The 26240-nt window shown below is 43.2% G+C and overlaps 1 protein-coding gene across 1 annotated transcript in view; it reads right to left on the reverse strand.

The window, feature by feature from the left end:
* Positions 1 to 26240, reverse strand: part of F13A1 (coagulation factor XIII A chain) — a 767832-nt gene that overhangs the window by 134983 nt on the left and 606609 nt on the right. Inside the window, exon 13 of the mRNA XM_069613463.1 lies at positions 6571 to 6731. Within this exon, the coding sequence (XP_069469564.1) occupies positions 6571 to 6731 (161 nt within the window). The remainder of the gene's footprint in view (positions 1 to 6570; positions 6732 to 26240) is intronic.

The raw sequence follows: 26240 nt of genomic DNA on the forward strand, positions 1-26240 counted from the left end.
GAACTCATCTATGATGGGGTGATAATTGGTCCCATTGCATGATTCCTCTTTTCTAGAGCTGGTCCAGCAGATTGAAAGCTTAGATGTCTCCTGAGGCTGCCAACCAATTTCTCAACATCTAACACAATGCTAATTTTGGACATGATTGCCAGAAGTAATTATGAACCATGTTCAGGGTGTGTATTTTGGTAATTATTGGGTTTTATACAGCACAATACTGGGACAATAGGGACTTTAATAGGTACATCCCATTTAAAAAACGACTTGGGAATCAGGCCCATTGTTTCTGCGCCCTGAAGCGGCTCCCAGTTGCGTCTGGCCCTTTACTAAACTCCAAAGATACACAAATAAATGAATGCTTAAATTGCAAGTCCAATTTTGATCTGAAAATGGACTAATGTTTCAGAGAGAGAGATTTAGAATGAATAGTAACATGGACACCTAAGGGCATGACAGCAGTAGTGGACAGGTCTACTTAACTGCAGTAGCTTTCATTCTCTACTCACATCCAGTCCCATGGCTGTCTGTGACACAGGGATGGTGTTTTTATGGGGTATTTATTCAATCTCTTTGGTTATTGGGTTTGTTTTCGTGTCTTCATTTTTTTTCATTCCTTTTATATATATATATATATATATATATATATATATATATATATATATATATATATATATATATATTAGAGCACATATGGGCACATGCCGCTGACTTGACACTGAATATTCTGCTAACAGCTGGGGTGTAAAAGCAAAATACTATAGCAGCTGTATATTAAGCATCAGCTTCCATGGGTGAAGCAACTAATCAGCGTGCTGAGAACTTGTACTAGAAAGTGGGGGGTGAGAAACTCTAAGCAGCAGCCATAAATAGCAATGCTGAGGTGCTAACAGTAACACCCAAGCACACTGTGCTATTTTTACACCGCACTCCTCCTCTTGACCTTATTGCCTATGGCACCTCGAAGGGTTGAGACACATTTAGAAAACCCACTGCATCTTCATTTTTAAAGAGCAGCTTCTCACATGCCTATTTCTTACGCACACACAAAAAATGCTGCTTACATGTGAATGATGCATTTGGACTGCTTTGTGCATCATCTTTGCCTGACATTCTCTGCAGTGCATTGCTTGAAACTCACCGGAGCGTTGGGGAGGAATTTTAGATATGGTCTAGTACGCTGTAAGCAGCAGGGGGTTAATACCTGACAGCTGGAAAGGAAATGTTCTAAGCACCCGGGCCAGCCAATCAGAAGACTAGGAACGCAGGCTTGAACTGCCGGTACACGCCCAGGATCCAAGCCACCTGCCGCCGGCTCCCCCTGCTGCCATCTTCCCCCCACCCTCTGTCCCTTTTTTTTCTTTTTTATCCTCCACCCCTTACCTTACCTTATTTCAGCGGTGGCGGTTGCCGCATCAGCTCCTTCCCTTCGCATCCCGCAGGCTGCCATGGAAAGGGAAGAAGGGCTCCGTACAAAGCCCCGCTTCCCTTTCCATGGTGGCCATCTTTGAAAAGGATTTTCCTTCGTACAGCGGGCTGCACGCATCCTGTTGTTGGAAGGAAAATCCTTAGTTTTAGCACCCCGGGTTACCGCTTTGGTAACGCAGGGTGCTAATGGCCTTCATCCCCCGCCCCAGCCGCTGGAAGGGCTCAAGGGGTGCATGCCCAGCCAGGCTAGTGCAGGGGGATGGAGCCCAGTAGGGCAAGTGCAAGTAAGGGGGTGGTCAGGGGAGAGCAAGTGTGGACTGATCGTGGAGGGCCTGGTGCCCTATATGAATCTGAAGGAACCAGGCAGCCAGTCAAATGAGGCAGATGGGGACATTAGCGGGGTAGGGGCAGAGGGGAGGAGAAAGATAAAAGGAAGGTCTTGAGAATCTTCCAGCACTTAAGGAGATCCGACTCAAGTCTGAGAGGAGCAGGGAGGCCATTCCAGAGGGAGGCACCTGTGGAAGAGAGACATATACCCCTCCAGTCTCTGCTTGGAAAGCGTCTGAACTGCAGAGAGTTGGAGCTAGAAGACCAAAGGGGTCTAGCAGGGAGGTATTTAAGGAGAGAGGGTTGGATGTAGCGTGGTCCCAGGCTCCAGAAAGCCCTGTGGATGATGCAGAGGGTCTTGAACTTAATCCTTGCAGCAACCGGGAGCCAGTGGAGAGATTTTAGGGCTGGAGAGATGCAGTTCCTGTTCTTGAGGCCAAGTGTAAATCTCGCTGTCCGATTCTGGATTAGTTGAAGGGGGTGAAGGGAGGAAAAAGGCAGATTGAGGAAGAGGCTGTTGCAGTAGTCCAGCCTAGATAGGACCGGAGCTCTGGAGACATTGAGGTTCTTAGGGAAGGTGAACAAAGGGAGAATGCCTCTAAGGAGGTGCAGATGGAAGTGGGACTTCTTGGCAAGGTATGTGATGTGTGGAGAGAAGGAGAGAGAGATGAGTCAAAGAAGACACCAAGATTTTTTGCCTCACAGGAGGGTAAGGAGAGGGCATGGAGGGAGGCCAGAGAGTAGGAGGGAAGGAGGGAGCTAGGGTCCCAATGAGAAGGATCTCAGTCTTACTGGCATTAAGGCCGAGATTATTAGCAGCACACCATGCCTGGATAGCAGTCAGACAGTCAGGAATGAGAGAAAAAGAAGAGGAGGCTATATGAGATTGAGGTTTAACGCTCTACTCATTCTAGTAGCCAGTGGTGTCTGGCAAAGTATGCCTCAAACACTTAGAATATGCAGATTGTGTGGGGATGACAATAGCAGGGAAATGTAAGCAATTGCTGCTTTTCTGTCCCACTGTTGAGACTGAACCATGTGTTCATTTTAATTCTCCGTATATGAGAAACTTTGTTCCTGAATCAATTTGGAGTAGAATTATGAAAGGGGAAGATTATTCCATTATCTGTGCATGATTATGGCTATGGGCAGTTACTGTAGAAATATTTTAAATGTTTTATTTTATAACTAATGCTGTTGATGTATTTTATATTGATAATAGTTTTTTTTAATTTTACTATTCTATAAAAGGCTATTGTATAATTAAATTGCACTGAATAAAAAAATAAGAAAAAAGTGCTGATTTCATTATTTGGATCTGTATCTGTAACCCTACAGTCCCCCTACCTGCACTTTTGGACACCTGCTGTCTGCACTTACCCTTGCACCTGCCGGCCGCAATTCTTGTTATTGTTTTGATCCCATGTACAGCACTGGCCCCTCCCCTTTCCTCTGGCACTCTTCCCCTTCCCCATCCCCTGCACTTGCGTGATCTTATTGCCACCTGGCCTAGTAAGATTGTTGTCTCTGTCTTCCCTCTGTTTCCCCTCTCTTGTCTCGTCACGCCTTGAAACACTTGTGTGTAGGCGCGTTACAAATGCCACATCACATCATATCTTATTTATTATGATCTTTTTAAAATAAATTATGAATCTGTACCCCCAGGCATTTATGAGTTAAAATTAATGTGGGCCAAGGTCAAGCTACTGGTGGTTTGAAAAGACATATATCGATGCTAAGTGCCATGCTTCCACCTGGCCTTGTTTTGAATGCCACAAACAAGAACCTGATGTCCTTCACAATCTTAATTTATGGGCTTGGAGTGTGTTGGTATCCAAGTACAGAAAACAAACGCAAACTCCCAAACCGTACTAGTGTGTCACTGGATAATTAATTTGAAATGTATATCACACACACAGTGAATTATTAAAAGTTCTATTTGTATTAGTTCAATACAAATTGTATACATACTGTGACAGACACCTATAACGCAAAAATCAATTAGATGTGAATCTCATCATAATTCACATTCATTAGTCATAACTCACCCACTCGCGCTTTGAATACCATCTGCTAGGAAGCAGAACATTTTCCCTCACTTAAATGTCACAGCCCCATGGGTGCCCAGCGATGGAGATCTTCTCAGCAGCATCGCCTGTGCTAGTTAGAGGTTATGAACGGGAAGCTGGGCCACATGACCTTTCGTTGGCTGCCGGCCGGCAGAGAATCCACCTTACTTAAATATCAGGCTACCATCAGCTGCCCAGAGATGGGGGAGCTGCCTAGCAGAATTACTTATGCCAGGTAGCGATTATGCATCGAAAGGCAGGCCAACTAGCAATGCTGGTAGTCAACAGGGAGGCAGGCTACCACATCTGCTGGTGGGGGCAATCTCTTCTGTCTACCAGTACCTTGCCAAGGAATCCCTTGATGGCTCAACCATCCTGGCACAGTGCAGAGCTGGCAGAATCTCTGCCTCAAATTAAGAGAGGGCAGGTGCGTTGTGAGGCAACAAATGTATTCATGTCGTTTTACCGACAGGAATTACTTGGAAGTAATTTACTTCGAAATAATTCCTTTGAAAAAAACTCATCGAATTGAATGCATTTATTCATTTGGGGGTGTCCCGCAAGTCCCTGTTTCCCTATACTAGTACCCCTACCCCAAGCCCTCCCCAACCCTTTTAACACCTTACCCTCACCCCCAATATAATTCGATTCGTTTTTTCAAAAGAATTACTTTGGACTAAATTACTTCGAAGTAATTCCTATTGGTAAAATAACCGGATACCTTTAGCACAAAACATGTGTACACAAAAATATGCAGAACTATATTATCATGCAGTGTCCTATTACATGGGGCACGTAGAAAACATTATAGCCTGTTTAAGACCTTCCAACATGTGCTACCAGCTTCAGTGACTTGAAGACGGTTAACAGGGGCTGAAACACTTTAGCAAGCTGGTATATCCTGCACAGGGCCGGCCTTAAGGGCAGCAGCGCCCTGGGCGAATTGTCGCCCCCCCTTGCCCTCCGGCACCCCTGGTTAACAGAGGGCAGGGGGAAGGGGGGCGTGCCAGGAGGGGCCACTTTTTTTTTTTAAAACCGCCTCGCCCTGCGGGTTCATTCAATGACAATGAGGCACCTGCCATGCCTTCTGCCACTAGGCCAGCTTGGGGGAGCCCTTGAAAGACTCCCCCGAGCTGGCGTGGTGGGGGGACTAATGGCGCATTTTGCTGTTAAAGGCACCCGCGGAGACGGGTGTTCTTAACAGCAAAAGGCTGCCTGCCGCGCCTTCTCGCACAACGCCAGCTCGGGGGAGCCCTTGAAAGACTCCCCCGAGCTGGCGTGGTGGGGGCATATGGCGCCCTGGGGGGTGTGGCACCCCAGGCGGTAGCCCGGCTCGTCCCCCCCTAAGGCCGGCTCTGATCCTGCATCTGTGGGCTATTAGGCACCTAAGACCACTGCACAGATCTTTAAATCTTGATTTTCAATTGGCGCATTTCCCACTGTGAAAAACCTCTTTCAGCATGGCGGCGACAGAAAAAGAGAGAGGGCTTACTTCAGAGTAAAAGAAGCACAGCTCTGTTTACATTGCAAAACCTGGCAAGAAGAAGAGTAAATATGCAGAGGGAAGGAACCAGAGAGGGAAGAGATGCCCCTACAGAGAGAATCACTGGTATGTGAACAAAATACAGACAAGTCTGCACCAAGACCCTCCAGTTGCTGAGTACTAGTGGCCATTTATTGCCCTCTTTCTGAGCAACCCGATTGGTTGTGTTTAACCGGCGTTGCTAGGGGGGATTGATGGGGCTATAGCCCCGGGTCTTTTGGTTGTAGCCCCGGATAGAAGCTCAGGGGCTTCAACCAAAAGGCTATAGCTAGCCCAGAGTCCCGCCAGTCCGGACATTAGCTTAGCCCCTGATCTTTTCCAGACCTAGCAACACCCATAGGTGTTATTAGGAATGATAACAACTGTTTGGGGGCATTGACAGGGCTGCATCAGAAAAAGGATTGGTCAAAAAGAAAGAAAAGCCATGCAGTGATGGGTGCCATGAAAGCACAGCATGGCAGCCATCAGCTGAAAACAATGATTGAAAGCCCTATTTTTGTATCCATAACCTAAAATATAGCACGGGTAGGAACAGAGAGACAATGCCGGAAGAATAAAAATCATACGTGGGCCAAAACCTGAAATATTTTGTGAGCGAGAACAAAGAAGACTGCTTTAAAGAGACAGAATGGAGCGAAGGACAGCGACCATAAGGACACCCATTAAGCAAAAAATCACGATCTTCGGGAACAGGTGGAGGCTGAAATCTCAGACGCGAAAATCCATCTGAATTGAAGACAATTCCCTGTAGTTTGTGCTGTATTCTAAGGATCCTGATTGGCTGAGATTCACTCTCTGTTCCTTTGCAGGAGCTAATATACATTATTAGATTAATTAGAATAATGAAAGCAGAAATGACAATCCAATTCCTCAAAATGAAATTAATTAACACGAGTATCAAACTGCGCTAGAAACTCATGCATCTGATTGAAAGCACTGCAAGTGTGCAGAGGAGGAACCTCGAAGAGGGGGACGGTGAATAGGGAAATGAAAGAGGGCAAGAGAGGACCCACGCTAGTACTACATTGGGACAATAGGTAATCTGTCAGGCGTTGATGGACAATCCATACCTGTGAAGAGGAATGCCAGCCAAAATGTTCAGGAAAGGAGTGCTGTTCCCACTCCCTATACAATCCATTGGGAAGAAAATGTCCTGATAGTCTGGCACCACATTTCACTTATCTCAGGATTAATGTTCTTACTGACCTGAATGCGCAGCTCCGGGATCTGCAGTGCTAAGCTTTTCTGCATGGCGAGGATCTTCTTTGTCTCGTTGACCCGGGCAGTGACGAAGAAATGAAGTGAGGCCTGCTCCACCAACTGGCTCATGTACTCCTTGGCTTTTATTATCAATTCCACTGTTTGAGCTGTCAGGGGAGAAACCAAATTATCTTCATATTAGGAGTGGTTGCACATTGAAGCCTTTCATCAGAACCTGCCTCACATACAGCAGATTGTACAGTAACATATTGTGAAGTAGATCTTATCTTAGATTGATTATCAGCAGTGGTGGGTGAAATTATCGCTAGCAAAACTAAATTGGCGAAATTTGCTTCCTTTTTGCTGGCAGGTCGTTTTTTTCTGTTCTCCCACTTTCTTAGGTGAATTTAATTTTTCTCTTACATTTCGTTTTTGCCCCCCAGATTTGTAGCTTCTGTTCATTAGGCCCAAAATGTTTTGCTTCCCCCCAAAAATGGCATTTTTGGAAAAAAGCTACATTTTACACAATTCCATCTTTTTATTTAGCATTTCTGTTGGAAAAAAAGGTGAGACTATATGAGATGAGGTTTCATGCTTTACCCATTCTAGTTTTGTTGCGCATCCCCTTTAAAAAATGTAATTTAGGGAAAAAATACATTTAGGTGAAGAAAAGCCTAAAATTGGTAATTTCGCTGCACAGCAAATTATGTGTAAAATGGCGAATTTTGCGGGGAATTCACCTATTTGTTTGCAAAGCAAATTTGGGCCTTGTTGCCCACCTCTGTTGATCAACTGAGGATCCTAGATAGTTGTGCCCCAATCTCGCCTTTTCCACTTGCACAAATCATGTGATCCTGGGTAATAAATTCCATTATTTGTCTGCTTGGGTTGGCAGATGTGGGTAAGTCAATGGCCAAATTAGATGAGAAGACATTATCATAGAGAGAGGCTTTACATGCTCTACCAATGCTCCCACAATGGACAAGCTGAGCTATTTAAAAAGAGGTCAGTCACAGTCTCTATAAAGCAGCTTTGTCCTTCCTTTGGACTAAAGGTGTGACCATGCAACAAGATATACCAGCGTATGCCAGACTTCGCAACCACAAGACTTCATAGATAGTAATGTCAAGACAAAGGGATTCCTGAAAATAGTAAGACTGTACTAACGACCAATAGAATAATTCATGAGTAGAAAGAAAAAAACAATATCACAAAAGGAATCAAAATAGTCTTAATTTTCCGATACGTCCTTAATGATATATGTACTCATAGGAACCCTTAAAGTCCATGGCTGTGGACATTTTTTATGGAAATGTCAATATGCTGTTAAAGGTCATTGGTGTGTGAAGGTCTGTGTTGAACAGGGCATGGGCAGGATTTTGTTAGTGTGCCGCAGTGTGTGGACCTGCTCAGAAATAATGTATTTGCATTGAGTCTTTTTTGTGGAGAAATGCTCTCGCATGTCATGCACATGTGGGATCAAAAGGTCTTTAGAGCAGTTTCAGGGATAGCAGTTGTCTTGCTTCCAATTAAACATAATGGCAATTTCTTTCTCGATGGTTGAGGTGTTTAATTATATTGTGGAGAAGTTTCACACAACCCAGAGGAAAGCACTGGTACTAGACAATTATGGATAATTGCCAGTGGTACATGGTAACCTAGTCTCTGTGGCTGAGGAAAACATAGATATTGCCATCAAATATCATGAAGTGGAGTTACCTGGCAACACCAGATGGTACCAGCATAGTACTCTTGTTTGTTTGCTGATCATCAGCTGTAACAATAGGTCGAGACTTCAAGGAATACTGCCACAGGTCTACCATTAAGACCTTCAACCTGAGCTGGAAAACCTTTACAACCTCTTTACAACATCATTTCCTGAGGCCATTTTAGATCAGCCCTATCTCCAGCTGAAGGCCACAAGAGGCTACTCTGGGAACACCAATCAGGTAGAAATTGCTTCATGCCAGCAACACCATGGACAATATCAGAGAGACCCACCACTGATGGACTAGGTGATAAGGTGACAAGAATGTGTGTCATCCCTTCTGGTTCTTGCTTAACTTTCTGTCTGGAACTTCACTTCCAGTGTCTATCTTGGATTGGTGACATCACATCCAGTGGCCATCTTAGACTGGTGACACCACTTCCCATGGCCATCTTGGATCGGTGACTTTTGATGCACCCCTTTTGGATCAGCCATGTCTCCTGTCTCCAGCTGAAGGCCAGAAGAGGCTTCTCTGGGAACACCAATCAGGAGGAAATCAACAGGTAAAATATCAGAGAGACCAACCACTGATGGACTAGGTGATCAGGTGACAAGAGTGTGTGTCATCCCTTCTAAACTCCCTAGTGGTGTTCAGTCAGGGGCATTCTAGTTAAGGGCAGAACAATGCAGGGTGAAGCCATTGACCAGCCTCTTTACCTTTTTGCGCATGAGTCTTTCCTTTGCTGTGCCCTGCTACTTGTCTGTAAGTACCTTTAATTGCTTCTTCTGAGCTGCACCTTCGCCGTGCACTTCTCAGGCTATCTTTTCCTTTCACTTGCATTTCTCTCTTCACTCTCCTACACTCAGGACCATCTCAACTCTCTCCCCTTCTCTAACATCTCTTCTCATCGACGCCACCTCTCTTCTCGCTCCACTAGTCTTTCTATTCACACATCCTATTCCAATCCTAACTTCTATTACACATGCTCTTCTTGCACCTCTGTATTTCTCAGACTCAAAATTGCTTCAACATCTCACTCCCTTTCTATTGCTCTTTGGAATGAACAGTCTGTCTTCAATAAAACCTTCTTTACCTCTGACTTTTTCCTTTCTCATTCTCCCTCTCTTAGCCTCATTACCCTTACTGAAACCTGGCTCTCTTCCTATGACTCTTCAACCCTTGCTGCCCTTCATGAGCCTTCCCACATCTTCACTCACTCACACCGCCCCACTGGCTGGAGTGGTGGTGTAGGACTGTTTTCATCCTCCAAATCTTTTTTTCTCTCCTACTCCCCTTTCTCCTGCTAATTCTTTCAAATTCGAATAAAATATCTCCAAAATCACTACCCTGTGTGGCATACATATTATCCCTCTCTACTGGCCACCGGGTCGGGTGGGTCAATTGATTGACCACCTCTCCCAACTCATTGACTCCCTCCTGATCACCACCTGACAGTCATTGGTGATTTCAACATTCCCTCGCTCTCTGCTGCTCTATCAACTCTCTTCTACTTAACCACTCACTGTGTTCTGTCTTCTCTCTGCCCACCCATTAAAATGTAAAACTCCCTTGACCTTATTCTCATCTCCTCTTAACTCTTCATCTCTAATATCTCCCCCATGCCTTCTAACGCCGATCACTATATTGTCTTTGCTTCAATCGCCACTCCTGGTTCTTCCTCACTCTCTCCATCTACCACAACTATTACAAAGCACACGTTTCCATCCTCCAAACTCTCTACCTCTCTGACCTACACCACTCTCTCTCGTCCTACGCTTGCTGCATACTTCTTGGAAAAGCCTCTGAGATTATATCCTCTGGGACAATGTGGCTTTCTGCTCTGTGTCCTGCGGTTGTAGCGTGGCTAAACTCCTTCAGACCTCTATAAGCAAAGTCTTTTCTCATATGTTTGTAAAACAGCTGGTCCTCAACATGTGGCCTGATGTTGGCTGACCTCTTGTGAAAGGCAATTGCTACTATGCTTCTGCAGAAGTTCACTATGCGGTGTTCCAGAAGTGCAATGGCTGCCCTTCACCAGTCAATTGCAGACCTATGGTACAAGTCTGCCACTTGCAATCACGTACTAAAGACACTACACAAAAATATCCCTGGCTGGGCAAAAAGAGTTATCTTACAAAACTTTGCAACTTAAGTTTTTGAAGTGATTTAAATAATGTTTTCATTACAGGTTGTATTAGGATTCATAAAGCTGCGTTCCTTTTGGCATCAGGATTTTGCTGCAATCCGAAATTAGGCAAAACAAAATGTGATGTGTACTGCTGCCTGACATTTTAAGCTGGGTCTTAAGTCAGCAGTTTAATTCACTAGCTGAATTTGAGTGCCTCAATGTATTGTAATATAAAGTAGTCCTGTATTGCGTCCTTAAGTCAAGTTCATTGGCCTTGCGGCAGTGACACTTTATTTTGTTTAGGAACATTAATGTCAGCCTCTTATCAAACCAAGCACAAGTTTACTGAGTAACAATAAGTGTTGTGAGATATAAAACATGACAAGTACAAAAAAGTCTGGTATGGTACAGGTCTGCCACTTGCAATCACGTACTAAAGACACTACACAAAAATATCCCTGGCTGGGCAAAAAGAGTTATCTTACAAAACTTTGTAATTTAAGTTTTTGAAGTGATTTAAATAATGTTTTCATTACAGGTTGTATTAGGATTCATAAAGCTGCGTTCCTTTTGGCATCAGGATTTTGCTGCAATCCGAAATTAGGCAAAACAAAATGTGATGTGCACTGCTGTCTGACATTTTAAGCTGGGTCTCAAGTCAGCAGTTTAATTCACTAGCAGAATTTGAGTGCATCAATGTACTGTAATGTAAAGTAGTCCTGTATTGCGTCCTTAAGTCAAGTTCATTGGCCTTGCCGCAGTGACACTTTATTTTGTTTAGGAACATTAATGTCAGCCTCTTATCAAACCAAGCACAAGTTTACTGAGTAACAATAAGTGTTGTGAGATATAAAACATGACAAGTACAAAAAAGTCATAAAACAGTACAAAACATACTATAGAAGGATATATTATATTAGATAAAACAGAACTCTAATTTCGTAGGATTCCACAGGGAATGCCTCGTGATTAAACTAAAATTCCCACTATCACAGCTCCCACCAGGCTATCAGTGAGGCCCCAGGGGGGAGATATATAAGGGCTACAGAGACCAAGGTGATTACTACTCTTAAGCAGAGGCAACTCATCACCAGTGCAACTAAGCCAAATTCCTCTAATTCACCTAACCTATCGGATAACATGTGGGAAGGCAAATATCACTATGTTGCTTTCTGTACTGTGAGCCCAAACTAGGGCCCAAGTGAGGAGTCCAGTAACAGCCTCCAGAAGAAGCAGCTTCAGAGGGTTTGCTCTTAGAGTGGCATGTATGGGGCATCGGAAAACAGGAAGTCGGGAGTGGTCTCCAGAGAATTCCCACATATGGAGATACAGTCAGATAGGTCTGAATCATCCTTCCACTTCAGCATTTCTAAGAGGTAGTGATCCTATTTAAAACCTTTTGTAAAGAGCTCAGATACACAGGATACCCATCATTTATAGATAAGATTCCTGACCCCACCCTGACTTTGAATCAAAGTAAGAAGTTGACTCAGGGTGCTTCTATTTAGGATTGCCTGGTCCCTAAGATCGTAGTAAAGCTCCTGCAAAGATTCAAGATCTACTTTGGTTATTTGATCATCCTGAAAATCTCATAAATGTCTCAACACCAGTTCAGCATTGCCCGTCTCTGGGTGCCTGGACCAGCCCGGGTCCTCAAACCTTTATTGGGATTTCAGATATCTAAAATAGATTGTATAAACAGAGCTATCCCCGTTTGGTGAGGGGGGATAGTTCAGGGGCAACGTGTTTATCTTGGAAGCAAGACAACGTATAGCTACACATGTTTGAATCCCGATCCTATGCTTAGAAATCAATCTCTGAAATTAAGCGTGTTATAAAAGAACAATTATAATCTCTCGGGAAAGCCCACATTCCAAGGCAAATGCATATAAGTGTGGGGGTTTCTCATATTTGAGATGAATCAGACCCAGCTTCACATGTGCAAGAAAGTCATGGGTGGCAAGGGGCATCTTCACCAGGCAATGACTACAATCCCACAGTACACCTCCATGCAATGTACCAGCCTTTGATCTAACACAGTAGATATCCAATGGTGGGGTGACTATGTGCCCTCTGAATCAGCATTTGAAACGGAGGATGCAGACAGGTAACTGATTTAGGTTGCAGGTGTTTTTCTCAAACTGGTGTTTCTAGGATCCATTTTTGCTGAGCCTGAAGCCGATGTAGTCATAGCACTGCACCACCTTAAGAGGACCTTCCCATGACAATGTTGGATTTTGAACAATATAGAAAATACAAATGATAAACATTGATTTCTAACTAAGAATGATGGAATACAGTTATCATGAAAACAAAAAAGGAACAAGAAAATGGTAGTTGCACAGGAGCTGTAAGAAATAAAGTGAATATACAAACCTGTCATTCAGATATACCGAAGAGATTAGCCTTTAACATTCACCTTGACTGCAGCTCCTACCTTGCTACACTAAACTACCTCTGTTATGGCAGCCTTGCAAGCCCTAGGCCTGTCTCAACAGATAAAACAACCTACGCATTGAGAAGGCCACACATTAGATTGGGTACTACCTTTCAATTTAGGTATGAATCATTTTTCTCCACTTGCCCATGGACAGACCACTTTCTAACATCTATTGACCTCACTCTGCCAGAAAAATTGAAGAAAGTTAACATTGGTCCAAGACCCATCATACAAGTCAGGAACCTACAAGTCTCAGCAGAGGCATTTGGTAATTTGATTCTTCCTGCTCTTGATAATTTAATACCGACCATTGAAACCTCATTGCTGACTGAGAAGTTTCAAAATAGCACTAAGATGACTATTGAAATATTGGCACCCCTCACTACAAAGAAGACAAAAGGGGAAACATGTGGTAAAACGTGTTTTTCAGAGGATATTCTGAAGTGTAGAAGACATAAGAGGCTAGCGGAACGTACATGGAGAGCAAAACCATCTGATGATAGTTTGTCATCATACCGAATGGCTGCATCCAAATATAAACAAGCCATATTTGATGCTAAGCGCACTAGCTTTGACAACAGAATAGATAATGCCAAATCCAGCCAGAAGGAACTATTTGATATCCAAAAAGAGCTGGAGGGTAAGACACAGGTCCCCTCTACCATTATTAGAAGTAAAGAGTGGTGCACTGAAATTCAAAAAGGTTTCTCTGCCAAATTAAAACTCCACAAGGAGACAATCACTATACAGCTTGAGAAACTTGATAGCTCATCCGATTGTGTAACTGTAAATTGTGCTCAGCCAATGACATCTGACAGACTCCGGAATTCTGCTTTGATCAAATAGATGACACAGACACAATAAGGGTTGTGAGGAAGTTGAAACCAACAGTATGCCCCAGCGATGTATGCCCAGCAAGCATAATTAAAGAATCATTTTAGATCATTTGGCACCTTCTGTTACAGAAATTGTAAACTCCTCTTTTCTTACAGCAAAAATCCTTATTGCTCTTAAGGAGGTTTGGATATCAGCCATTCTTAAAAAAGATTATCTGGATCCCACGGTGTTGAGCAATTATCGACCCATGACAAAGGTCCTGTTTCTCTTAAAGATCCTGGGTAGAATAGCCTATCAACAACTGCAGAAACATGTGGACACACATGGGCTGTTGAACTCTCGTCAGTCAGGCTTCCGGGCACAACATGGCACAGGGACTGCCATGTTGGACTTTCAAGCTAGTCTCGCAAATATTGTGGACAATGGTAAGATTGCAATGCTGATGCTGTTGGATCTCTCAGCAGCTTTTGACCTCATAGATCATGGCTTGCTGTTAGAGAGGTTGAGAACATTAGGTAATTGCTATGACCAGGAATTCTCCTGGCTGTCCTCCTTTTTAGGTCCCCGTCAGACAATAGTAGATTAATGATTGGTGAATTTAATTCTCTCCCTGAATGGTTGACTTGTGGGGTGTCTCAGGGAGCCTGTCTTTCTCCTATCACATTTAATATTTATATGCGCCCATTTTCTGATCTTCTGGATGCTGCTGGCATGGGTTATGCTAACTACACCGACGACACTCAAATATTTCTGCCGCTTACTGGAGATTATGGGACAGATGTGATGAGGATTAATCAAATATATTCACTGATTCAAACATGGATGGCTACAAGCTCACTAGCCCTTAATGGTGGAAAAACAGAGTGTATGTTAGTAGGCTCTAGTCAACGCTTAAAGAGATTGGATCCTGAGTGTACGCAGTTCAAGATCAGTGACTGCAATATTCAGGTTAGCCCTTGTGATAAAACTCTGGGGTTCTATTTGGACTTAGGGTTGACTATGAAACAACATACTCTTCAGGTCAAATCTCTGTGTGCATTTCCTGTTAAACTTATCAGGCAGATTAAACCCTACCTTTCCACTCTCAATATCCCCATGCTTTCAATGGCCATGGTAAACTCCACAATTGACTATTGTAATAGTCTTTTGGTGGGCACAGCCAATAGCAATATCTGAAACCTATACACTGCCAGAAAATGAGCCATTAGAGCTGTATGTGGGCTGACAAGGACAGAACACACTGAACAGGCAAGGAGATCCTTCCACTGGCTTCCAGTCTATCACCGAATATCCCATAAGATTTTATCTGTTACATACAAATGTCTTTCAAATCAGGCCCCCACTTATTTGATAGAATGAATCCGGAACGCCGCTGTTTTACGTACTTTGCGTTCCAATGGAAAAAGAAATCGGATTGTGCCTCATTTCAAACTTAAGAAGTTTGGTGGCACCTGTTTTGATACTCAGACTGCTGTTTTATGGAATTCACTTTCCTGTGATATTAGAGATATTCCAGCTCTATCAGGGTTCAAAAGAGCTTACAAACCCTTTTGTTTAATTCTCTTTAATTGTCGCTTTCTATGCCTGATACCTTGGTTTTTCCCTATATGACACTACACCTCTTCTTTGTAATTTGTTATCTGTCTGTGTGAGCGCACTGAGGCCTATGGGTGTGATGCGCTATAAAAGAATGTAATAATATTTATAATAATAATAATAATAATAATAATAATAATAATAATAATAATAATGGAACATAAGGAAATGCTTATGAATAACGTCGTCATCCACTGAAGAATTACAATGAATGATCATTCTTGTAGCATTGTGTAGTATGATAAAGCCAGAAGTGCTCCATCGAGTGAACAGGCCAGATTAAGTATAGAAGATGGTCTGTCCAACAAGTTGAAATCTGACTAACAGTATGAAACACTCATGTGAACTACTCAGCGCTCTTTCAAATATTCTGCTAAAGTTGGCCATTGAAAGGATGATCTAAGTTAGGAAGGGGCGTACCATGTGATCATTAGTCATAGTTGTCTTTTTAGGATCTTCCCAACTGCTCATGGCCACCACTCCAACCACTGCTTTAATAGTTCTCAGACTCAATGCCTATTCACTGTCCCCATAATAACCAGTTCTGGAATCAAACTGGCTTCTACTATAACTGGCAACGCCACTTCGTACTCTGCCTCCATGTTATTAGCCTCTGCCACCTCCAAACCCTCCTGATCATCTCTCCACTCATGGCCTGCATTGCATCCATCATGGCATCTTTTTGATGACTATAGGTGACAAAACCTCTTGGTCTCCCAGTCTTCTACTCCCATGACACCATGGGCTATTTAAGATCTATTGAGCTCATCTTCCAATCCATGCCCTTTTTCTGTCTCAAACATGTCTGCTCATTGGACATCAACTTACAAAGCAGGGTTCTCAAATCACTAGAGAGGGGAAGGCCAGGTCAATGACCAATCAGGGAACATTGCCTGCAAAAAGGTTGAACATTCCAGTGAAAACACACTCCACCTTTATGATTTACCAGCATATTTGAAATCCACCCTATTCATCAATATCGAGTGGGAGGCGGGGGGCAGCGGTATGCGCTTTAGATAACCATGTGTCTATTTAGCATTACATGTCTTTCTTAATGTGGCAAAGTAAAAAGAGGTGGAAAGATGCACATCTTGTGTCTTTCAAACAAACAAGCCCCAGGAGTGGGTGCTGAGCCCGAGCCTCTTCAGCGGTGACTGTGCTCCACAAATCTTCTTGGCCATGGGTCCGTCTCATCTTCTTCAAATCCGTCCACCAACTCTCAGTACTTCATTCATTCACTATCTGGCATCTACACAAAGAGATTTTTGTTGGGATTCAGGGGGCACAAGAATTTCATTGGGTTAGTGTCGTCGAAGACCACCAGCCTTCTCTGGTTGAGGGTGTTGGAACAAAAGAGCCTTAAGAAATGTCCATTCCATAGACTTGTTCCTTCAACAGAGGCATTGAGCTGGTTAGGTCCTCTGCTGGTCTCAGCTGCACTTTGGCAAGACTGTTGCTTGTGACTCCAGCTGAACTGTTGCTGGAAATCTGGCCTTTGTTCAATGTTAACCAGTTACCACATGACATTGCCTGTTCACACACATGCACTCTGCAAACATATCATGGCGCTGCACACCTGCACCATAGGGCAATCATTGTATGATACAAGATGCTCTTTCTTTCTGTATTGAGCACCGAACAGGGTGGCTTAGAATGGGTGCGTTCACGTAGTAGAGGAAGAATGGATTATTTCAATTCATTCTGAGAAAACAAGCATTACAACCAAGCATTTGTGTGCAAATTCAACAGAAGGAGCTCATATCTGCCATTAAATAATGGCTGGATAGGTTACACACATTACTAAACCTGTGTTGTGAATAGCTCAAAAGTTCCTAGTGAGCTGCACACAGACATAATCTTTCTGTTGCTGGCTTGTATCGCCGAGTCAGTTTAGGTCAATATAATTTGTCAACACTAAACACCAAGATTGCAACAAATGTTATGCTGCTTGCATGGTTGAATTATACTGTGCAAGAGTTGCAAAATACCTGCCATGGTTGCTAACCTTCCAGCTACTTCGCAGGTCTGGTGTTTGTTGGCAAGTTGCACTTTGGATTTGTTGTGTACTTTTCCAGCTGTTAATGATCAAAGACAAGATTTTTTAAGGCAGCACAACCCACGCTCAGGGTGGCAGCCATTTACCAGTCAGATGTGTCAAGCATTGCTGTTTTGTTCTTGGGTCAGCTTGCAGGTCACATGAGGATATTTAATTGGGTGGTTATATTGCCTGGTATTTACAGCTTTGCAAAAGGGTAGCTGCGATAAGAGGTCAAAACAGTGAAAGAAGTTTGAAACAACTGGATGGTCCTTTATTCCTGATAAGATATATGTACATGTAACACAAAACTCAGACTTTTGCATATCCTTCTGCCTTTCCTCCTCCAAAGATAAATGGAAGGCTAACTAAGAGGTTTGGGGCTTTTGTTGGGATTTACAAATGGGCGTCTTCAGTTAAAGGTGTTGAAGTAAATGGCAATCTCTCTGCCCTTTCCCCCCCATCCTTGCCTATGATCCTTTGCTCTGCTGTGTTCTACTACTTGTCTGTCAGTACTGTGGTGAACCAGATAAAGGAGTCAGACTAAGATGTGACGTGTTCAAGGGTCTTTATTTAAATAATAAAAAAAGCCTGTCTATTCCTATTGCTTTGAGGGAAATTCCCTACCTAACAAACTAAAACTAATAGTTCTCGTCAAATGTCCAAAATAAATAGTCCTTAGTCCAAACCCTATTTACTGTCTCACCGTACCACTTAGAAAAAACATAAACAGAAATAGGTAGTGGAACAATATCCTCTATCCTTGGGTTTGGCTCTCTAATAGGCTTGCTTTTGCCGGGCCTCAGTTGGGTGGCTGCCTCTGTCAGTGGTCGGGTTTTCCTGTCTCCCGTAACATTTTTGCTTTCCCAACCTCGGATATCAAATTGGTTTTCCAGGGCTCCCCAAAGCCCTTTGGACCTCTGGTAGGCTTACTTTAGTGGAGCCTTGGTTGGGCACCTGCCGGTTTGGGCTTTCCTAGCTACTGTAACCTTTGTGGCTTTCACAGCCTAGAATATCAAAGTCTCTTGGTTCTCCTGAGCTCCCCAAAGCCCTTTTGTCCTCTAATAGGCCTGCTGTAACAGAGCCTCTTTTGCGCCTCTGCTGGTCATCTGCCCATTTGGGTTTTCCTATCTCCCATAAGCTTTTTGCCTTTCACAGCCTTGAATATCAAAGTCTCTCTTTCCAAGCCTGGCCAAAGCCCTTTGGTCCTCAAATAGGCCTACTTTAGCGGGCCCTCTGTTGTCCATTTGTCCGTTCAGGTTTTCCTGGCTCCCGTAAAAAATGTTGCTTTTCCAGCCTTGGATATCAATAACTCTCTTTCCAGGGCTCCTCAAAGCCATCTGATTGGCTTACTGTAGCAGGGTCTTGGTTGGGGGTATGTCTGTATTGAGCATTTGGGTTTTCCTGGCTCCTATAACCCGTTTTGCTTCCCCATCCTGGGATACAGCTGCTTGCCTCTGTCAGTGCAGTTACCTATTCAGGAGCGTGTGCTTCTCTTCCTCTGCCCTGCTCGACAGCTGATGCACTTCTCATGCAGAGATCGGGGATCTGATCAGTCTACTGCGATCTGGTCTCAGCGTCTGGCGATGGGCCCCAGGCCCACCGCGGCATTCGTGTGGGTGTGCCACCAGGCGAAATGGTCTTTTCACCGTTTCTGTCTCTCTCTCGAATTTGGCTTTGTTGCCATCCAAATCGCTAGCCTTCCAGTGTCTTGCTAGCTTCTCACACTACCACCGGCTGCACGATAGCATGTCTCCGCTCCTCCAAGACATCCTCCAGTCAGAGGCTGGCCTCTGCATAAGATTTTCTCCCCGCCATTCCAAGTTTCTTGTTGTTTTATGTACATCATCACAAACAAAAGGGATGTGTCACTCCTCTTTGACTGTGGAGTTCAGACAAGATCCAGCATTACCTGAAGCCAAAGGGATTGAAGAAATTTCACTATTTAGTCCAAAATAGAGGTATCAACAGTCTTTCCGATTCCCATGTAGCGGCAGACAATGCACTCTGGACAGTCCCCTAGGGAGGCTCTTGCTTAGTGAGCTCACCTCCCTAGCCTCAAAAGGGGTGGCCCCCCTCTGGGGATGAGGGATGAAAAATCCAGATTTGTCACAGTACCAATTATTGCTTCTTCTCAGCCTCACCCTCAACATCAGATTATGAGACTATCTCTCCCTTTCCCTTCTACTTCTCTCTTCACTCTCCTCTGGTCAGAACCAGCTCAACTCCCTTCCCAGCCCTGTCATCTCTTCTCCTCAATGCCACCTCTCTTCCCGCTCCACTACTCTCTCCATTCACTGGATCTTCTCCCTCTACCCTCAGTGCCTCTGTATTTCTAAGAGTCAACGTTGCTAGGCTTCTACATCTCATTCTCTTTCTGTTGCTCTTTTCAACACACAGTCTGTCTGTAATTAAACCTAATTTACCTCTAACTTCTTGCTTTCTCATGCTCCTTCTCTTGAACTCATTGCCCTTACCGAAACATGGATCGCTCCCTTTGGCTCAGCAACCCTTGCTTTCCTTCATGACCCTGCTTACTTCTTCACCCACTCTCACCACCTCACTTGCAGGGGTGGTGGTGTCAGACTATTTTCATGTTCCAAACTTCCTATCTCTCATACACCCCTTTCTCCCACGAAAATCTCCCTCATTTGGTTACACTATCTCCACAATCACTGCCCCCTATGGCATACATATTATCTCTCTCTATCGGCCACCTGGTCGAGTAGGTCAATTCTTCAACCTCCTCTCCCAAACAAATTGAATCTCTCCATTCTGATCACCACCTCATTGACATTGCAGACTTTAGCCTCCCCTTCCTCTCTGTTGCTCTATCCACTGACTTAAACTCTCTCCTCCTTAACAACTCACCCTCTTCTGTCCACTCTCTGTCCACCCTTTCAATGGAAACTTGACCTTATTATCATCTCCTCTCTACTCTCCGCGTATAAAATCTCCACTGCTCCTTCTCTCCATCAAGCTATTGTCTTTGCTTCAATCTCCACTTTGCATCATCCTTACTTTCTCCTTCTACCAAAACGGTTACTAAGCACGTTTGCTTCCTCCAAACTCCCTATCTCTTTGACCTACACCACTCTCTCTCCACCTATGTTGAACTCATCTATAAACACTGTGTTATAAATGACTTATCATATCATAGCATATCATTCCATCCACTGAAGAAGGTTTCACAAACTTTAACACATTCTCTATGGTGCCTTCTCGTCTAACTGCTCTCTTGCAACATTCAGTCCTAAACCCTCCCCTAAACAGCCTGGATTAAACCTCTCATCTGCACACTGAAAACAACAATTCCGAAAAAAAAGCTTTGCACATAGCAAAGGCCTCAGATCTCAAACTTTACCTCAATGCTCTTCAAAACTACCACTCTACTCCTGACTCTGCCAAACATGACCTTTAGCTCTCTCTCATTTCTGCTCAATCCTCCCAACTTTGGCACCTCCAAATATCCCTCAACTCAATTCTCTCACCTCCTCCTAAATCCTCCTCCATCTCCTCCACTCTTTCTGCTAATCATCTAGCTCCCTACTTTGCTTCTAGAATGTCTACCATTCGTAATGCCCTTGCTACTTACCTTCAATCTCCTGCTCCTGCTCACTTTTCTCCACCACTCCTACTTTCTTCTCTCTCTACTATGCCTTCGCAAACGCTTATGAGATTCTTGCCTTACTCGTCCTGGCTAACCCTTCATGTACACACTGTCCTCGCACATTGTGAAGCACACAGCTCCCAGTGTTGCCACACAACTTACTTCCCTCTTCAACTCCTCTCTTAACAATGACAAAGAGAGAGGTGGGTGAAATCATGCCTGCTTGCTTTTGTTTCAAGATCAAGACCGTGGGTCTCATTGTAAGAGGAGGCCAGGATGAAGTGTGGCTGGATTGTATGGATTGCATCTCCAACACATTCAGTACATTCTTTCAATTTTTCTGTTCAGTAGAATTGGCATGGGATCTCTTGAATTAGAGGTACGCTTCACTATCTCAAAGAGTATTTTCTGTTCATATCTTGAAACCTAGATTTGGTTCTTCAGATATGAAACTTTTTCTCAGTTGAAGCTGACTTTATGTGGGTTTCCTGCTGCTCTCAGGGCATTCAGCACATACCATAGAGAAACGTATATCCTCTTCTTTTCTGTAGCTTGTAGTACATTCCTTTCTTTGTTACATTCTGCTGAGAACCATAGTGCAGATGTTTTATTACTTTTGTTAAAAGTGATTGGTGCCTGTTCATCAGCCATGTCTGGAATGGTGCTGTGGCACTTGATGCTAAAGGAGTTACGATCTATGGTCCTATCATGTTTCAATCCAAGGTCTTTAAATATCCGTCCAGATTTCCGAGTTTAGGTTGGGCGGTAACTGTATGTTTGGCAAAGCTGAAAGAGAAGGGAATCGGGCGGTGACATGAACAGTCAACATAAATTCGGTTGTTGATCCATGGGTCAAGACTTGAATATAATGGGATCTTGTCTGTGCCTTTTTGCATTGAGTCGGCTTGGAGCAGTGTTGTTTTAGGTTGTAGCATTTTACGATGGACATGAAAGTAGAAACTAGGGTGTTTGGATTGCGATCTCAATATAGCTTAACAGGTGCACATATGATTGTGGCAACAATAGCAGCTAAGGCCCCACGCATTGGGTGATGGAAAGGTATCATTAGCAAAACTATTGGCTCTGGCTCTTCAAATGTTGAGGCAAGGATTTATTGTATGTGCGGATGCACCATATGTGCACCATGCTTCTAGTTGCTACCAGGAAGGACCACAAAAAAAGTAGGCACTGCTCTGCCCTTTTCTGCAGGGCCCAAACATAACTGCACAAGTATTAGTCATTTGTATATGATTTTGGACAGAACAAATCTTTGTGTCCTTTCGAAATCTTAAAACATGAACACTTGCAAAATTATATGTATGGTTCTTCAAGGCATGGCAGGGCCCTAAAGTACCAACAGCATGCCTTTCTATTTTTAACGAAGGGCTCAGTCCCCATTAAATGTGATAGTGATAAAAAAAATACTTTCACTATCGGGGGCCAGAAGGGTTCCCAAAGAAATTACAATGGACAGAGCTCTGCAATGCCTACCTAAACCTACAGAAGCCAACATTTCATTGTACAGGTATTAGTACACTTTTATTTTTTAATAATGTCACTCAGGCCCATCATAATAGAAAAAATACTATTTCTATGGGTCTGGAATATATATATTTTTAATTGTTTAGCACTTTTAACATTACATTGAGGTTCCTGCCGATGAGGAGGAGTTCTTGCAGGCTCTGGGTATTAGTTCCTTTTTTTGAATGGCTGTTGGGTTTTAATTTTCAAATCCGACAAATATTGTTTCCATCAGGGAGGAGGAGGGTACTTAGAAAAACAATTGACACATTCCTACAGCGGCCTGCCTCCCCTGCAGGGCCCTAAATATTGCATATTAATAAAGATTTTTAAGAATTGCTCTTAACTGATAGATTACTTTGTTTTTTCTTTTATGGGAATAGATAGATTAGGAAAAAACATGATTGTTAGCACTAAGAAATCACATTTTGGGTTTTGCAGGGGCGCTAGGCAACTACTGGCTCCTGTTTTTTGTTTGTAATGGTGAAGGACTTGAGGGGAGGCTGTAAAATGATGGTTTGGACAAAGCAACTGATGATGTCATTGGTTAATGAGAGGAACTATCACTACTATACAAAACAAAACCCTTCCTCCATCTCTGGACATTAGGGCCTCTGACCAATCATTGTTACTGTCTCACCCACATTGGAGAATATACTTATTTCTGGGGTTCTTGTCTCATCCCTCAAGCAATTAAAAGCAGCAGAACATGAGGCACGTTTAATCACTGAATCCAGAATGTATGAGCCTATCTCCCCCCGCTTGGGGAACAACACTGTCTGCCGCTATCAGCCTGATCAGCTTCAAAATTGCATGCATCACTTTACCGAGCTAAAAAGTCAGACATTTCTGGGGGTCACCAAAACTCCAAAAGCTGTAGGTCCGTGAAACTTGAAACCAAAAATGACAGAATTAAATGACCATGAAACAGACCTTCTCATGTTATGTACCTGAACAGAGGAACGCCAACCCACCAAACCTCAGGACTTCTGCCCACTTCAAACCAGTCCTTGCATATATTTTAGAAGCCTTATTTCTCAGGACACCTTTTTGTCACACACTGCTACACTGATTGTAGATGAGAAGGACAATGGAGCCTTTGCTGAATGTTCGGTACCTTATCCTGTATCAATTTTCCAGTGAAGTGTGTTCCTCGATAGATGTAAATAGTCAATGAGACTCTGAAGCACTGGATACAATTGCATATCAGAGCCTTAACAACAGCCTGTGTGACTGCACTGTGGAGTGGATCTGTATTTATCCATTTTGCAAGAATGTACACAATCACAAGGAAGTACTGCATGCATGTTACTTTCAGTAGTTGCATGAAATCACATTGCCTTTGAGCAAAGGGAACCTAAAGGGTTGGATATGCTCCCTGATCAACATTCACACTTTCCCCCTCATTTAGCTCCTGGAAAACTAAAAAACTGGTGGAATAAATATGCTGCAACTTGCAAAAGGACGGGGCATGCCATTACCTACATATCTAAAACATCACCCCACTTTAGAACTACTAGAAGACCTTCAAACGGTCACCACTATCGTCTTGAAGGGTACACCATACTCTGTTCCATGCATTTTTCTCATTATCCGAAAATCATTCTTGTATTTCTGCAAATTCATGGAGTGTGGAATAAGGTGGAACCATTGACTGCAGTTGTATTTTTGACACATAGAGGCCCTCATTACGAGTTTGGCGGTAGCCATGGACATTTCTTTGCATATTGTACTTAAATGCATTGCAAGAATGTGTTTTGAACGTGGGATTTCTTTCCCTAGTGGTAATTGCTCTTGCACCGGTGCAACGTTTCTGTATACCCCCTGAGGCGCATTCTCTCTTATGCGCATGTGTCCTGGTGTTTTCTGTTTATGAACAGCAGTATAATGCATTGGCTATTTTGGGACCGAAGCAATGTATTCATGTCTTAGTTCATTATTGGAATGGGTGAGCTTTTACATAGAATATGGGTGTTCTGCCCAAGCTTTTTATTGTGTTGTCTTTCGTGTTAGTTTGATTAATTATGCTCCTAAAAGCATGCTTTGTGAAACTTCCAAAAATGTAAATTAAAATGCTATAGAACTATTAAAGTAACATATCTGGGCTGGACTTTAAGTGCCTGCCTAACAAAACCGATCAACGTGAATCATTGGACTCCAGATGGGATAGTTAGGAAGAGCATGGTCGACCCGTAACTCATGTGTATGATACTGCTACACAATTCGAATTTTGTGGGGCGAGTTTTACAAGATAAAAAAAAATCAATTCCGACGTTCTGGGCCTTTTTTTTTCCCTTTGATTATGCGCCTTGAAACACTTGTGTATAAGCGCGTTATAAATGCCATATCATATTATATCATATCATATCATATCATATCATATCATATCATGTAGGCTTACAATTATTCCCAAACTCAGGTGAAGCTCGATATCACACAAGAGCTATTATTGCAAATAGAAATCAGTGCCACGACTATGAAAATCACCCATCCCTCCATAAGTTCATAAACACATGTGGAAAGGGCAGTTTCCAATGATAGAGGGGAAGAGCATGTATTCAATGACATATGATCATTATTCTTCAATTAAATACGAAAACAACTTGACCTTGTTTGAACCATATTAGTTGAAAAGGTTGACACAGTCTTCGCATCTCACTGTGTGTCTTGTTTCCTAGGTACTTTAATATTGCATGTTCTGTAGCTAGAGGGTGATATTTAAATCATTGACATTTGAATAGCTGCTATTTGATCTACGTCATATATTTTCTAGACCACTGCTGAAGATGTTGCCTCTTCCCACCTTTACTTTTACCATGATCGTGTGGAGTGCTTTCACTTGGCCTATTTCTACCCAGAACCTTCCTCCATTGGGGCCTCATTGTGTTTTCCTGCCTCCAAGATGGGCGCAACATCCTTTCAATTGTAAGCTGCCTTGGGCTTGCCACTGGTCTCCCCCCACATTAGTTGCACTGGTCGACATTGACCAATTGAAGCAACGGGGAGGCACCCAAAAAGGCCCCGGTCGGCTTTCCTGTCCGCTGACAGGCTGCTTCATGAGACTTCTGCATCCACCCAACCCTCCTTGAGGTTGCTATCCCTGGACTACTGGACTACCATGACTCTCTGACCTCATGCACCATAGGTTAGTTCCCTCCTTCTGATTGCCCTTTTTACCTTCTTGGCTCCTGTACTCCTTCTCTGCTTGTATTCTCAGCTCTCCCTGTTATGTACTCAAAATAATTTTATTTCTGTACTCACCTCTAACATTTGATTCCCACTTCATTTCCATAAGTACTTGGCCTTACATTTAACTTTGAAAGTCAAACTTGGGTGTGTTCTGCATTTAACTTGAAAGTCAAACTTGGGTGTATTTTGTATTTAACTTGAAAGTCAAATTTGGGTGTATTTTGCATTTAACTTGAAAGTCAAACTTGGTTGTATTTTTCATTTAACTTAAAAGTCAATCTTGGGTGTATTTTGCATTTAACTTTGGCCACCATTGATTGTAACCTGCTAGCCCAGTGACTGTTCCATTCTGCTGTACTTGTATACTCCTCCCTCTGCCTTCTCTCTCTTCCCACCCATGGTGCTTTCTGTTTCTCCCATCTATTCCAACTGCTTCTCTATCAACTATCCTTCCCTTCTCAGTAAGTCTGGAAATAAGAAGTTTAAAAATGATATCTTGGTATCCAACCCAGGTTTCCCTATCGCTGATACCTATTCCATCGCCTCTTCCAGAAAGACCCTCACCGACATCCTCTTTGTCGTCCCTTCACTGGATCTTTGGACCCTGCATA

The sequence above is a fragment of the Ambystoma mexicanum genome, chromosome 5p (assembly GCF_040938575.1).
Source record: "Ambystoma mexicanum isolate Mex_15411 chromosome 5p, UKY_AmexF1_1, whole genome shotgun sequence".
NCBI classification, from domain to species: Eukaryota; Metazoa; Chordata; class Amphibia; order Caudata; family Ambystomatidae; genus Ambystoma; species Ambystoma mexicanum.